The sequence below is a fragment of the Idiotropiscis lumnitzeri genome, chromosome 4, assembly GCF_059441095.1.
Source record: "Idiotropiscis lumnitzeri isolate Australia: NSW breed Sydney's pygmy pipehorse chromosome 4, RoL_Ilum_1.0, whole genome shotgun sequence".
Taxonomy (NCBI): Eukaryota; Metazoa; Chordata; class Actinopteri; order Syngnathiformes; family Syngnathidae; genus Idiotropiscis; species Idiotropiscis lumnitzeri.
The window spans coordinates 17,038,365-17,053,136 of NC_142394.1; the positions used below are offsets into that span (position 1 = coordinate 17,038,365).

At 42.0% G+C, this 14,772-nt stretch overlaps 2 protein-coding genes across 3 annotated transcripts in view; both read left to right on the forward strand.

Annotated features, from left to right (window-relative positions):
- Window positions 1-14,772, forward strand: part of LOC148338352 (PDZ and LIM domain protein 7-like) — a 34,232-nt gene that overhangs the window by 16,052 nt on the left and 3,408 nt on the right. For both annotated transcript variants that reach the window (XM_088292593.1, XM_088292592.1), the window contains exons 4-9: window positions 2,079-2,103; window positions 2,901-3,091; window positions 12,350-12,402; window positions 12,615-12,852; window positions 14,235-14,415; window positions 14,555-14,675. In XM_088292593.1, the coding sequence (XP_088148719.1) occupies window positions 2,079-2,103; window positions 2,901-3,091; window positions 12,350-12,402; window positions 12,615-12,852; window positions 14,235-14,415; window positions 14,555-14,675 (809 nt within the window). The remainder of the gene's footprint in view (window positions 1-2,078; window positions 2,104-2,900; window positions 3,092-12,349; window positions 12,403-12,614; window positions 12,853-14,234; window positions 14,416-14,554; window positions 14,676-14,772) is intronic.
- LOC148338353 (PDZ and LIM domain protein 5-like) lies at window positions 4,850-9,091 on the forward strand. The gene is made up of 4 exons (XM_088292596.1): window positions 4,850-6,049; window positions 6,336-6,490; window positions 7,248-7,284; window positions 7,560-9,091. Exons 1-4 carry the CDS (start codon window positions 5,955-5,957, stop codon window positions 7,654-7,656), a joined length of 384 nt encoding a protein of 127 aa, XP_088148722.1. The 5' UTR covers window positions 4,850-5,954; the 3' UTR covers window positions 7,657-9,091.

Sequence of the window (14,772 nt, forward strand, 5' to 3'; positions counted from 1 at the left end):
TACTGTGGGGATCATGAGAACTATTTCGCAAGCCAAGTCGGCATTGCAAAATTTGAATCAGAATCTTTTCTCATTCCTTACCTGTGTATATGAAGGTTAAATAAGCATAAAATAAACATTTGTCACACAAATCAGGATTAAGGGGAAAGCTGAGTGGTTCATCTTTCATCAGGATGCCAACGCTAAGCGCAAAGCTATAATAGTGAAGGTTTGGCTTGACAACTTTTGTAAAGGTCCTTGAGTCACTCAGACTCGCATCCAATTCTACACGTCTGGAGAGATCTGGAAATGGCTTTGCACCAATGATCCCCATCCAACCTGAAGGAAGATAGGTGTGCTAAGGAATAATTGCTGCCAAAGGTGCCTCAATGAAATATTGTGCAAGGAATACTTAGGATTGTTTTGATTAATGTTATTCTTCCCACGTTGTCATTATGAGGTCTTGTATGTAGAATTTTGGGAATAAGGGTGTAACAACAAAATAAGGCGCTTTTTGGATGCACTGTACATGTAAGCCATGATTGAAAAGAGAAGGAAAAGGGCAGTCGTGCCTGTTTGTTAAATTCGGCTCATAGTTCATACTTGTTGAGACGTAGCTGGCAATGCAAAGACTCACTCTTAAATCAACATCTTGTCCTCTGCTATGGTTGTTATTATTAAAGCGGAAGATAGACAAATGTTCCTGAAAAACTTCCCAAACAGAAATTGTTGCCAGCTGTGTTTGTTCGTGCATTGGCAGGCATCTATGCTCTGCTTTTGTGCTTAGAGAGGAGGGTGGCTGCACACTGATGAGAGATAGGTATTTGTATTTTTTTTATGAATTTATTTATTTATTTTCATGTCACTGGTGACTTTTTTTCAAGGTTTTGGGTTTATAACAAAATGTTATTGGAGTAATAAATTTTTTTTCTTAACATCTTTTTCGAAGGGAGCAAAATAAAATCACAGCACTATTAGTTGGTGTATTTATGTGTTAGTAAATTCGGTATAATTATTAAAATTATATGCATATCGATGATGATGTCTTATTTTAAAAACAACATTCATTTGAGCGACGCTTGCCTCATGCAATTAATTGATTCATGAAATGAGGTCAAATGATTTCACTGAGCTCGTTTGTTCAAGCTCAGGGGTCAAACTCAGTCCAAGCAAACTCATTCCCCCTAAAAAAAAAAAACTCAAATCATCTCCACATATTTTTCTCGCTAGTGTTGAATAAAAACCACAAGACAGCAATGACACATTTTTTTCCCCACGATTAAAGCTTGGCTCATCAAATTCTGGGTTAGGACTAGGACAGCCGGCGAGCTCCAGCACTGTGAACGTCACATTGATGTGTCGACATGTCGGTATGCTCTGCCTGCCGCTCACTGTATCTGTTGTCATGCCGTCTTTAATGCCTCTTAGAAAGTGCTTGGACAGGCAAAAATAAGCAGTTGTCCATCCCACATTCTAATAGGAAACATTGTTTGTGTTTGGAACCCCAAATTGGTGACAAGTTCATTCTTACTGTAACCTTTTATAACTTGGTGTGAGTGTTACATGTTGTGAGGTATTCACATTTGGACGAACATGCAACTGTAGCACTCCACTCAGTGAAAGCAAGGCAGCAATGTGTACCTTCTAGGTATTTTCTTGCACTCTGGCACAGTGGTTATAACACCCCTCCCCCCAAAATGTGCATACTTTCTGTGCTTGAAATTTGTCCAGGAAGTTTTAATCTCTGGGTCGGCATGATCTCAAGTCGTCACTATTGATGCGTTCCACTTAAATGTCCTTTTATGGATTATTTTGTTGAGTCTGTCAAGGGCAGCGACTAAAAATGATTTTCGTACTCAATCTGTTGATTATTTTACTCATTCAACAATGAATCGGATTAACACATTTTCATTTGCATTCCTCTGTTAAAAAAAGGACATTATTTCTTATTGCCGATAATAATTAATTAAGTTACCATTTATTTAAATTCATTTTATACTATTTTATTTAATTTCCGAATGGGACGCAATTGCCGTGTTTTGTGATGGTGCACTTCATGGCAGTTGGACCTAACTGATTTTTCCATTGTTTCTCCACAGAGTTAAGGATGACGGAGAGCAGAAGGTACGCCTGTATTCGTTTGTCCTTTCCTCTCACCACATGTGCAGAAGCCGTTTGTTATATGTACTAAACTGCCTTGATTGAAACTTTCTGTATTTGTTGCTCACATTTGACCTGAACTGTGTGCGGTGTCACTTTGACTTTAAAGTAATGCGAGTTGCCTGAGTCACCTGTCAAGCTCTGACAGCGTCCAGAGGCTGCACATTAGCGAAGCATCAGCGCGCCACTGAATCACTCGGCCGGATGGAGTGGCGCGAACGATGCTTTGGAAATTCCTGTCTTTTATTCTTTGCGCCTAACATTTCCCCCGATACCAGACTAAAAGTGATTGTGACGCATTTCGTTTGGCTGTCACGTCTCTTAAGAGTCACTTGGCGTGCTGATTACAATTTGAAAAGCACAGTGGTGTCATGAACTGCCTTGTGCTATGCTCTGTTATTAGAACAATAGCTCAGAAGTGATACTTTCAACAAAGCCAACGCTGCCATTCAGTGGCTGTCCTTTTCAGTTTGTGTTGAACACTTAGCACAAAATTGATTTTATGCGTGACCATTTCTCATGTTCACTGCTTTCATTTGATGATTTTAAGATCATATTTGAGCAACACAAATAAATTGCATGGATGTTGAGCACATATTCTTTGTGCGGGAAAAAGGCCTGCAGCATTTTGAGTACCGTAGTTTATCATTTGTGTGGATGAGCTCGGTTCAGTAAAAGATATTATGTCGTCGTGCGTGTCAAACGTCTAACTGCATGTTGTGTGCTGTGCTGCATTGTCTCCCTCTCTCACCACTACGTAGGAGTCACGCGCCGAGGCTAGCGTACAGCCAAAGTACTCCTTTGCCCCGAGCACTACCATTAACAAGATGGCGAGGCCTTTCTCAGCAGGGGGCGCTAGTGCTGGACCTGTCATAAAGCCTGTGGCCTACTCACCTAAACTTAACACGCCTCGTGCTCAGGGCCACGCCGGCGTGCTGCAACCACAGAACGGGTACGTGCAGCTAACGACAAACATGTGGTCATGTCAAAATGGCCACAATACATGAAGCATTTCTTCTCTTGCCCAACTGTGATTCAAGGCAACTTTTATCTCAGTTAGAGATTGTCTTTCTTGGCCTCAGATGGAACTTATTTCCAGCAATCGGGAAAGAAATGTGGCATAGACCACTTTTATGGGCCTCTGACGTGTCTTTGATTTTTATGTGTCCTCTATTCACATAGCTCTCAACTCAAGCGTGACATCATCAAAAATTTCCATTTGCTTTCATACCAGTTTCTGCACATTTTTTAAAGTTATGAACAATACTTATGGTTATGCAATAAATTACTTGGGGCCCAACTAAAATTATGTCACCCTATAAAACCCGAGCCAAGGGAAAGTAATGGCACAAAGGCACCGGATCCAGGAATGGACATTTAACTAGACTATTGTGAAACTGTGGACAAAATGAACTCATCAATCAAATAATCAGTCAATTGTTCTTTACGGCAGAGAAGTTACCTAGCGCCATTAACATATTTCGATACGAAGGAATGTGCTTTTTCGCATAGGTATCTGTATTTTTTTTTTTTTAAATCATAATTGTTTTAATATTGTAACGTTAAATGTCTTAGAGCTAAAGAAAGAAGAACAGACTTGCTGAGGAGAAGTCGGATCAATCGATTGGCTCAACTGAAACGTTTTATGGCATGTTAACATCAACCGTCTCGAGATGGTCCGTCCAGCAAATGTAAACACGGCTAAAATAATGCAGAAGCATTGGCGTGCTAATTTTGCTGGCCTGTGTGCTCACATGGAAGTCTTGGCTAAACACACTTTATTCCTTTCCCATCGGTCTGTGGGGTTACACTCATGAGGTGGGCACTTTTTTAGTATGTTCCGAACTCGTGTTTCATTGCCAGTATTCTAGTAAGCAGAAATGCTGCCCACAGAAGTTCATCCAGGCCTACTTGAATGGTGATATTCTTTAGACCACATTCGACTTGATGCTAGTTGCTGCTAGTAACAGACAAGTAGTACACTCATTCTTGCCTGAAATGCTTCAAGGCACAATTAATAATCAATTCCACACAATCACAATAATTCTCACTCCGCAATCAATGAATTGGTTATGGCTATCCCGAAGTTTTTATGATGCAGAGCGCAGCCGTATGACATCACAGCACCTCTTTGGTTACGCCAATCGAGTTGCTGTAATTTGGGTCTTAGTAATTGTGCGACTTCAGACACCAGCGGTGGGTGTGGCGTGACGCTCTACTTAACCAGCCTGACTCATAAATTCTGCGGTGCTGTACACTACTTTAGAACCTTAGTGCTGGATTATTTAAGCAGTCTGTCTCACTGGATTGCTCCTCACGGTTGGTTGATGCGTGGCAGAATTGCATTCCTCTGGCATCTGAGCAAAATGAGAACAAGGTGATTTGTTTTGATGAATCAGTGCATATGCCTTAACTACAACCATTTTGGATGATAGCCTGTTATTCAAACATGTTCACTTTGTGTAACGAGCGCTCAGTTGTTGTTTGAGACAGAATCACAGCACAGGATGACAACAGGAAAGTGACTGCAGCACTGCATAAATCCTGTGTTTGGGCCAGCGCCAGAGCCATTTACATAACTCTTGAAAAGCATTTGCGTACGTGGCTGAGAGGCTCGGAAAGACAAATGTTTTGTGCCAAATCATTAGGGCTCAGTGTGACAATAGGTAGCCCTGACAAGCGCACAATGCTGTCTTTCACTCACAGAGCCCGCTGACAATAAAAGCATGCCTCTGCTTAACTCTTTGCATGTTTGCTGCATTCTGATGATGGTTCTGGTTATGCACAAACTCTGTTCTCCCTACCCTCACCAAACGCTACTCTGACCACATTTTCTTCTCTCCTTTTTTGCTGTCCCTTTTTTCCTTTAACTGTGCAGGTGGAGACTCTTGAGAAGTTAGTACATTTCCTTTTCTCTCAGCTCCCTTGTTTAAAATCATGACATGTCCTCATTCACCTCAATTTTAGGTAAAACACGCACAATCAAAAGACAGCCAATACAAATACAAAAAGTCGTCCGCTACAAATATAATAATGCTCACTTTTGATCGATGCTCTCCAAGAGGTATTAAATTAAAAATGCTTATTAATGCGGTCATTATTTACTCTCCGTATTATGAAACACCAAATCTTTTTTTTAAAGCAAAAAAAAAAATAGTAAAACAGAAAAGCATAATACTATCCGACGTTAGGTACAAGAATGGTAATACTTTTATGCTTATGTTGTAACATTATCAAAAAAAAAAGTTTTATTAGTGCATTACAAAAAATTTATTGAGTGTCAAAATTCTCACCCGAACATAAACGCAGCACTCAGAACCCAACTAGACGGTCATAAAATCCCTCGTTAAAGTACATTTTTATTTGATAAAATACTTTTGTAACACTGACTTGTTCTTTTTTAGCCTGGACCCGCTTAGACAGTAAATCTTAGTGATGTCAGTGTTGCGAACTACAACCGCCACAATGGGCATGTTCTTAACTGAATGTCGCTCTGACTCTGTCAAAACCAAACTAATAATTCTAATCGTTTGAAACGGCACAAGTAGTGACACTAAAGTAAAGTCACATTATCAAGGTAACCATGGCATCACCGATGATCGATTTAGGACAAATGAAGTGAATTTGGATAATTTCCCACAGCACCCCTGAGTATGATCTGTCACGGCACACTATGCTACCACAGCACTCTGGTTAGGAATCACTAATTAGCATTTCAGACTGTTTTCTAGTTTTTCCCCACTACCATCTCTTTATGCTTGCGACACGTTTCATGCGCTATTGGAGACTTTTTTTTTTTTTAGTTCATCATCATCATGGCTTTCTTGCCACTGTTAATTTGTTATTTATTGTGTTTTGGTCTGTTCTGTAGGGTTGAACCTACCTTCTATGATATGTGCCAATCATCCAAGTAAGGGGCCTGTGCATGCCGTTTGTTTTGTTAGTGTAGGTGTTTGTTCAGACCAGGTTAGATTGATTAAATAGATTTGTAAGGCACTTAGTCGGGTCAAATATGTTTGAATCCAAAGCCGTGTGGCCCACATTCCTAACATTCCTTTTAGTTATTGCATGGTCTGTTCCGTATGTCCTTTGTTCAAGATGACCTGATTGTCTGGTGTTTGTGAAGAGGCGGTCAGCAATTTTCGGGGCTTTGTTTAACGATGCCTGCTGTGTGCCGCTGGTTGTGCTTATGTCAGGCACTGCCTCAAGATGGAGAACATGCCCTGTTATATCCCCAACGACCGCAGCAAAAAGAGGTTGATCCAGGACACAGAGGACTGGCAACCTCGCACTGGTACCACCCAGTCACGCTCCTTCCGCATTCTGGCCCAGCTCACTGGCACTGACTTCAGTAAGTCCAGGACCAGGCCTGGCATGTTCCGGTTGTATGTGGACGACGTGTGTGAGCGTGTGACTGAATAGATTTTGTTTTGGTGCTCGTCAAGCGCAAGCAGGAACAATAGATTTGATTCATGACTCAAACGTGAGCCAAATCAACAGCCCCCCCACAATGCATTTTGATATCGCAAATCTACAGTTGTCCTCAATATGACAACATTCAGTTACCTTTCACGTGACCAATGACTGGAATTTCGGATGAGATGAAACTTTGAAAATGTTTCGAAAATTCATTTTTATATAAACTTCCATTGTCTATCACGCTTCATAAACATAATATTCAGCGCCAACTTATTTCATGTCTGTTACTTCAGAATAAGATTTATTTAGAGCATAAAAAGGTCTCTTTTTAAAGGATAATTTCAAATATATTTTTTCCATATTTCAAAGGAGCTGGACAAACTTGAAATTCATACCACGCATTTAAGTTGACCTTAAAAAGTTTTCAAACCTTGCTCAAGTTTCATCCTGTAGAACCTTAGCTTGCAATTTCGGAGTTGCGCTAAGTTGTCTACATTTTGAACCGTTGGCTAAGCTTTGTCTTTGACTGGCACCATAGGAAGAATGAACGTTTTCTGAACCGTTAACTTTTAAATGCAGCCCATGCAAATTGTCCAGCTAATCGTGGCATCAAGACAAAGTGTGCACAGCACTACCTTTATTGTTTTAATGATGTGTGTGTGTGTGTGTGTGTTTCCTGGATCTTGCAGTGCAGGACCCAGATGATGAAACCATGAAGAGGGCCAGGTAAAGCCTGAGCGTAGTTCATAGTGGTTGCGCATTTGTTTTATTGTAGACAAGTTTAGTGAGTACTTTAGTGTATGTGGGGGTGTGTGTGCCAGGGTCCGTTTGACCTTTTTGTAGGACCAATATACTAAATTTGTAATTTATCCTGCATGAGGTCTCAATCTGCAACCCCTGTGGTGTGTTTGCACATCCACCCATCTTGTCTTTCTTTTATTTCTCCTCCCTCTAACAAATTTCCTTTCCTTTCCATCTGTTCCTCTCTTCCTTGCGGCCAGGGAAAAGTTCCTCACTGAGATTCAGAGTCCCCGTTACGCCCGTCTGAGAGATTGGCACCACGACAGGTCGGCTCGTGCCCTAAATATCAAATCCTGAACGACACGGCGTGCCAAGCCTGCTAGACAAAGTCGCATCTCAAAGACGACGAAGATAGCCAACCGTCCGCTGGCAGATATGTTTAAGACACAGGTGGGACGGCGAAACAAAAATTTGGAGGGGGGTGACAAGGTGAAAAGAATCCAAAACATGACAAAGCTTCAAGTGGAATGTTGCAAACTCAAGTGTTAAGATCAGTGGACCACTGCGTCTGAAGACCGAGTTTCTATCCGACTGAGCTAGTTGGGGGAAACTTGTGCCGGAGGCGGGCAAGGAGGGGTTTGGTCTCAGCAGTGGTTTATTACCTTACTCGTTTGATTCTCTCCCACACTAACTCTTCTTACTTCTCATTGAGTTTTCATTTCTGATCCTCTCATCTTGTATGTGTCTCCAAACATTAAGAAAGAAACCACCATGCTGTACCTGACTCTTTTTTTTTTTCTTTGCTGTCAGAAATACAAAACATCTTCAAAAATAGCGTCTTGCCTTTCTCTTATTTCTTGTTTCCTTTCTTTCAAGTTTCCAACTTTCGTCACGCAAGCTGACATCTTTGCATCTCGTTTGTTGGCGTTCGGTGCAGCCTCCCGGTGAGCTCACCTTGTACAGGCTTGACTTGATAGGACGTCTGTTCACACTTCACACTTTTATTGCCTCATTGAGTAAATAGTTGCGCAATTAGTCATGAAAACGCCAACAAACCTGCATGAACATGCGTCATTGAACAAGAATCAAGAAACCACAGTCTGGTGTCTAACATGAACTCTGCGCTCTTGGAATGTAAGCGCGAGTAATGCTCCAATTTCATTCCATTTAAATACTTTTGGTTCGTTCAATTGTGAGCTGTGGTAATTAAAGAAAGCAGAGCCATCATAATGTTACAAATTGTTGGGGACAAACAAAAATACAATTTAAGGTACTTTAAGTAGAATAATATAATAAAATAAAATGCCAAATATAGGCATAACAGTCTCTTTTTGGTCAACTAAAAAAAAAAAAAAAAAAGAAGATATAGAAGTTTCAAATCCAACCAGGAACTCATTTGACACAATTCGAGACCCGGGATTTTGCGTAACTGTCCAGGATCTAATTTGAATATATACAAGCCGCTTCTGAGTACAAGTTGCAGGAGCAGCCAAAGTGTGATTTTAAAATGCTAAAAATACATTATGACTTTGTCAAAGGAGTTGTCAGTGTTGTGCAATGTGAGTAATTAAGTATTAAAAATAATTATCAAATCATGGCGTGTCCATGTAACCCTCTTGTTAAAAGTGATTGGATTTTTGTGTACCTTTTTAAAGGCATTTTCATTAAATGTTGCTCAAATTGTAAGCACTTGCGTATACCAATTTAGATGTGTCTTTGTCTGACTAAAAATATGCAGAATGAGCGCAGAAGCCATGAGACGTGCAATCTATTTCAGAAAGTTGTCATGTTTGTTTGTCAACCCGCCTCACCTTTTGCGTGGAAGATGACGTGTGCTGTCGAAAAAGAAAACAGAAACCCTTTCTTTTCGCTGCCTTATATTCAAACGTGTCTGCGCTCAAGTCGACACTTTCCTCCGGGGACGAGGCCAAAATAAGAACAACCGAGGTTGATGAGAAATCACAGTTGAAATAGAATGAACTGCAAATGTCAAGGTGTCCGCAGCTTGTTACTCTGCAGCGTGCAATCGCACACCTGCATCTGCCTTGGCTTGGGGGCGCTAGGTCCTATGTTGAAAGAGGTGAAAATGTCAAGAAAACACGCTCCAGGCCACTCCAGCTGGGAATAGACACGGTTGACGATGCACCTGTACCCTTCAGCGGCGTGAGGAGCAGACAAACAACAACATGCATCTCCGAGGAGCTGCTGCTGGAGGAATAAATGGGCCTTCATAGGGCTCGCTGAGAGTGGAAGGCGGCTGATCCTGGGTCTGCCGGTCAAGACAATTTAAGGTCCTTTCCTTTAGTTGACCCTTAGTTCCTCTCCATCTCATCAGCCGTGTTCCACTGAACTTATTTCTGTCATTGTGGATTCATTATTAGTATTCCGAGTATGCTGTTGGCAAACGCGTATTTCTTGCGCTGCCTCTGCGAGATGGTTTGGATGCGTACGTCGATTTATTGTCAGGCCCACTGAAACGCGATGAAAGTGAGGAGAGGCTGAAGAGCAAAGTTAATTCAGGGTAATCATTTTCTTTTGAAAATGAGCTGCGATTTCATCATCTCACAGTGGCCGATTGTTGATGTTGTAAACACGATCGTCGCTTAAGGCACTGTTATATTCCCACCCCAGAATGACGCATCTCCCGAGCACGCCGTCCTCACTCACAACTTGTTTTCCCTCCATCTCGGATGTAGTTTGAAGATTTTTCTGAATATAGAGACGCTCGCTGCGGGGAAACAGAACTTTTCCATGCAGAAACAAGTCCTCATTTCCCCAGCTTTGCACACGCCAGCTGAAAGCCAAACTTCCTCAATTTGACAGGATGCCACTGAACGTGTCTAATGAGTTTCTTGTCTGCGATCTTCGTCGGAGTTACGGAAAACAGTCGAGGGATTTGGGTGCATTTGCTATTCTCTACTCTACGTGTGTGTGTAGTGTGTTGTGCAAATTTTGCTTCAGCTTCTCAATCCCTTAACGTGTTTTTTTTTTCTTTTTTTTAACGAGGTGAGACTAAAACATCAACTTGTTGGTTTAGTTCCATCTGTAAAAGTGCTCCAAATATAACTTGACACGGCGCTGTTATATTTGCCAGAATGAGAACTGCGTTCATTTTTATATTGATTAGATGAAAGTTGTATAAGTGAAACCGAATTAACCTAAAAAAAGAAAAATGGACAAAAGTATTTTTCACAGGAGCGTGACAACGTGAAACCTATTGTACGTCTTTGCGATACTCACTCACTTTTTCGATTTCTGATATTTTCCACAGCAGCCCTCGTACACACCCTCCTCTTTCCCTTATAAGGACATCAGACTGCCTGGTTGCCATATTTATATTCCCCCCCGATGATGCTGTGAAAATGCATTGCGTCGTATGATCTCCCTGTAATCTTCTGTCAAATTCAAGAACCAACAACAGACAAGCAGTTTGGTCACAGCATACATCAGCGGATATCCGGATCTTTCGAAAAAGTGCACACAATTGCTCCGATCAGTTAAACAACACATTTGCTTAACTGTGGGTGGATGTGTTATTGTCCATTTGTCATTTTATTTATTCGCTTACTATTAAATAAGATGACAACTTACTACTAATGTCACTGACATTAACATTGGCACTACGAAATTCCACCAGTCTAAAAGACTGTTTTTTTTTTTTTGCTTGGCACACCTCGGCTGGTTATTTTTTTCCCGGTTTCAGCGTCTACATCACAGCAGGGAATCAGTTGTGGTAATATTGCGTGCTTTGTCAGTTTTGTTGTCTAAAACGGTGACCGAGCGCCACCAAAATGCAAATGCTCCTCTTGTCCACTTCAACCTGCGAAAGTATAAAAGTGTTCTGCACAAAAGTTTGGATTTCTTGATATCAAACGTGAGCTCATATGATCACCTCTGCAAAATTAATTGATCTTTTCTCTACTTACACAGGCTGACAGGAGCATGAATGCGCACACGAACCCCGACTGGTTAGATTTCAGACATTAAGTTATGCAAAATTTTTGCCAAGTGTCAGGAGGCAACCGGCAGTGAGGCATGGATGTTTATACCCCCCACACCCCCTTATGGGTTATTGGTAAATTAAGAGCACTGCTCAGGGCAGCACTTACCTTTTGGTTGCGAAACAGACAACGTTATTGCAACAAAATTAGCTTCTTACCATCCAGTTAGTTTGCGCTGTTGTCACTCATGCAGTTGAGTACGTTCACATCTGCCAGCGGTTACAGCCAATTCAGGAAGTTGTCAGGGTTGCAGTGTGCAACTCGGCGTTGATTAAACACCTCATCGACGAACCCTGGAGGTGGTCTTTTTTTTTTTAACGTTCCGCGCCACGGAGTGACGTGCTTTTAGCCGGGGCCGCTTTGTGAGCGTCAATTTCAGACAGCTAGCCTCATAACCACACCGTTCGTGCCTTGGTGAAAAGTTGGACTTTGGAAACATCCAGCACGCCGTGCACATCCGTAGTGAGGATGGATATATCGTGCAGAAATTGATGGATGGATAGACAAGAGTTCGAGCGAGGAGGCGGACTCCACAGCCGAGTTTGGCCGCATTGGAACGTATAATTTCCGGAAGAGTGGTGTAGGCGTCGCCCGGAGCGGCCTTCGTGACAAAAGTCAGTCAAGCTAACGCTTATGGCTGAAATTGTAATATAAAACGACCCACTGCCTACTTCGTTGTCGGAAGAATCGGAATATAAAATCTCCGATTTAGAACAGAGTCAGAGCTGTCACATTCCAAAGACGGCGTGTTGTAGATATTAACATATCCTACAGTCGAAAAACTGGGGCCAGTCCTCATCCAAATCTCTCTCTGTAAATACTTCCTAAATACTCCCCAAAATATATAAACTGAGCTTGTTTGTGAAAAATGGGCCATCTCAGCTTTTCAACCGCGTTCCTGTTCCTATTTAATGTTTAATGTTTAGCTCGTACACCGTCAAGGTAATGTGAAGCAACCTCGGCTGCTGCTATCAACACAAACATGACGTGTCGTTATTGAGAGCTGCGCACTTTTTTCCCTTGTCTAATTAGTCATCTTCTCTCCACAGCGTTGAGCCAACTCCATCACCTGCCAAGGCTCAGACAGCCAATAAACCAGACGGTGAGTTTGTCCTCCTGCTGTTGCATCCAAGCAGCATGTAGAATGTGCGAATAAATCTTTATTAATTGTCAATACATGAAGGATCAACAACTGCATTCAGGTGTCAACAGACACGTGGAGTGCGCCAGTTTATATATATCCACACACCACCTTCACATTTGGTGGAACAATCCAAAGTCACATCCAAAACAAATGACACTGCTTGCTTCCAGGATCCAAGACGGCATCCGCGGCCGTCTCAGCTCCTTCCTCCCGACCCCCGTGGGTCACCGACCCTAATTTTGCTGACCGCTTTCGTCCGGATAAGACGAGCACGGTGGTGACGCAGCACCAGGAGCCAGTTCAGCCCACGCCGATGGAGAACCGCAGCTCCATCCTGCACGCGGCGCAGCAGACACCACAAGGCAACGAGAGGACCCCGGTGTGTGGCGCTTGCAACAAAATCATCAGGTAAGAATTGTTGAGACGGATATTAGAATGTTTAAATCTGTGGAGCCCTGTTATTACAATTGTGTGTTTTAGCAAGTCATCAAAATATTGTTTCCCAAATGCAATAACATACAACTCACATTTTTTGTCATTTAGCGTTGAGCATATATTGTTCCAAATAGTCATCACAAATGTATTCTTCAGGTTCTAGAGCTCTTCCGTCTTGGGCCTTGTCATGCCAAGGCAGTGATACATTCACAAAACGGCAAAGCCCAAGCTGTCAAATGCTGATGGCCTCACATCTGTCCGTCTGACACCTGTAAAGAAATAGAAGGCAACTTTAAGGGCACCATTTACTTGACGTTCTGTTTTGGAGGGCCTGGCCTGATCCAACTTTGTCATTCAAACAACGTCAAAAGCGTGACATTTTGTTGTGATTTCTGCCTGGCAACAGTTCTATCTACCTTCATTGTCGCAGCTACTAGATAGCTAGTCAAATATGTATGCTGTTGGAGGAAACTCATGAATTTAAAAAAAGCTTTGCTGATATGTATGCAAAGCAGAATTACAGTATAATATTACAGTGAACCCACAGGATAAACTCCAAAAGGTGCGAAATACGGATACTTGGTTTTGCTTTCATTCGTTTTATGTCGCTTTTTATTTCATCAAACACTGTTGCCGTGGCGACACACTATTTGCCATGTGTGAAAACATGAAATTATGCACACACATTTGGGCTGGCCTCAAAAATATGCATTTTAGAGTTTTATTGTACAATTGTGAGAAAAAAAGAAATGCCCACCAGCGCCCCCTAGAAATATTTCACGACACCGCCCCACTCAGTCTCTGAAAACTCTTAGTGCAGCCCCTTGACCCTAACATGGAAATCCGCCATTTTTAATTTACTTTCAAAATTGATCTCATTTTGCGTCTTTTAAATGGACAATATTTTATTGAACTCTCTCGAGATTGAATCTGATGTCCTTCCAACTTTTGCCTGCATCATTAGATACTGATCTTGATATTGAAAATGAAGGAATGAACTTAAAGTGTTTCATTTCGCACACTCTTTTTTTAAAACATTGCGTTTAAATACAGCACATTCTTTGAACACAGAAAGATTGCAAACATAAACTGTCTGCAAAATACTATACGTATTAAATATCTGTGTTAGCTATATGCCCTTAAGAGGCGGGTCCCTGTAGGATAGAACGTGACATTGTTGAGTCTGCATGAGTTTCCAGGCATGAACTGTGGCTAACAGCAGATGCTGCGTGAGTGTGCTCATTGCGTTAGTTTATTTTCTGTTGTCTCCGTGTTCAAACATTTTCTGGAAAGTGAACAAGCGACTGTGACAGTGAAACACGCACCCACTTGAAATAACATGTTTTGATCTTCAGGGGTCGCTACCTCGTCGCGCTGGGACGCTCGTGGCACCCCGAGGAGTTCACGTGTTCGCAGTGCAAGGTGGTCCTGGAGGAGGGGGGCTTCTTTGAGGAGAGAGGCACCGTCTTCTGTACCAAGTGCCACGATAACCGCTACGCACCCAACTGTGCAAAGTGCAAGAAGAAGATCACGGGGGTAAGAGAATGAATCTAATGCGACTAAACATTTGAGCGCGGCTGCTGTTTTAAACAGAATTTAATGGATGTAAATGCATGCCGGAGCTGCGGTGAAAATAAAACATTTACAAGCTTTTTTTTTTTTTTCGCCTCATCAGGAAATCATGCATGCCCTGAAGATGACCTACCACATTCAGTGTTTTAAGTGTGCAGCCTGCAAGACTCCAATCAGGAACCAAGCCTTTTACATGGAGGAGGGGGAGCCTTATTGCGAGAGAGGTGACAAGTTACTCACAGCGCACTCGACATTCAAGCTCAGCAGTCAAAGGAGACAGACAAAGCGTGGGCAAGTGATGCCGTGATGTGGAATGACATG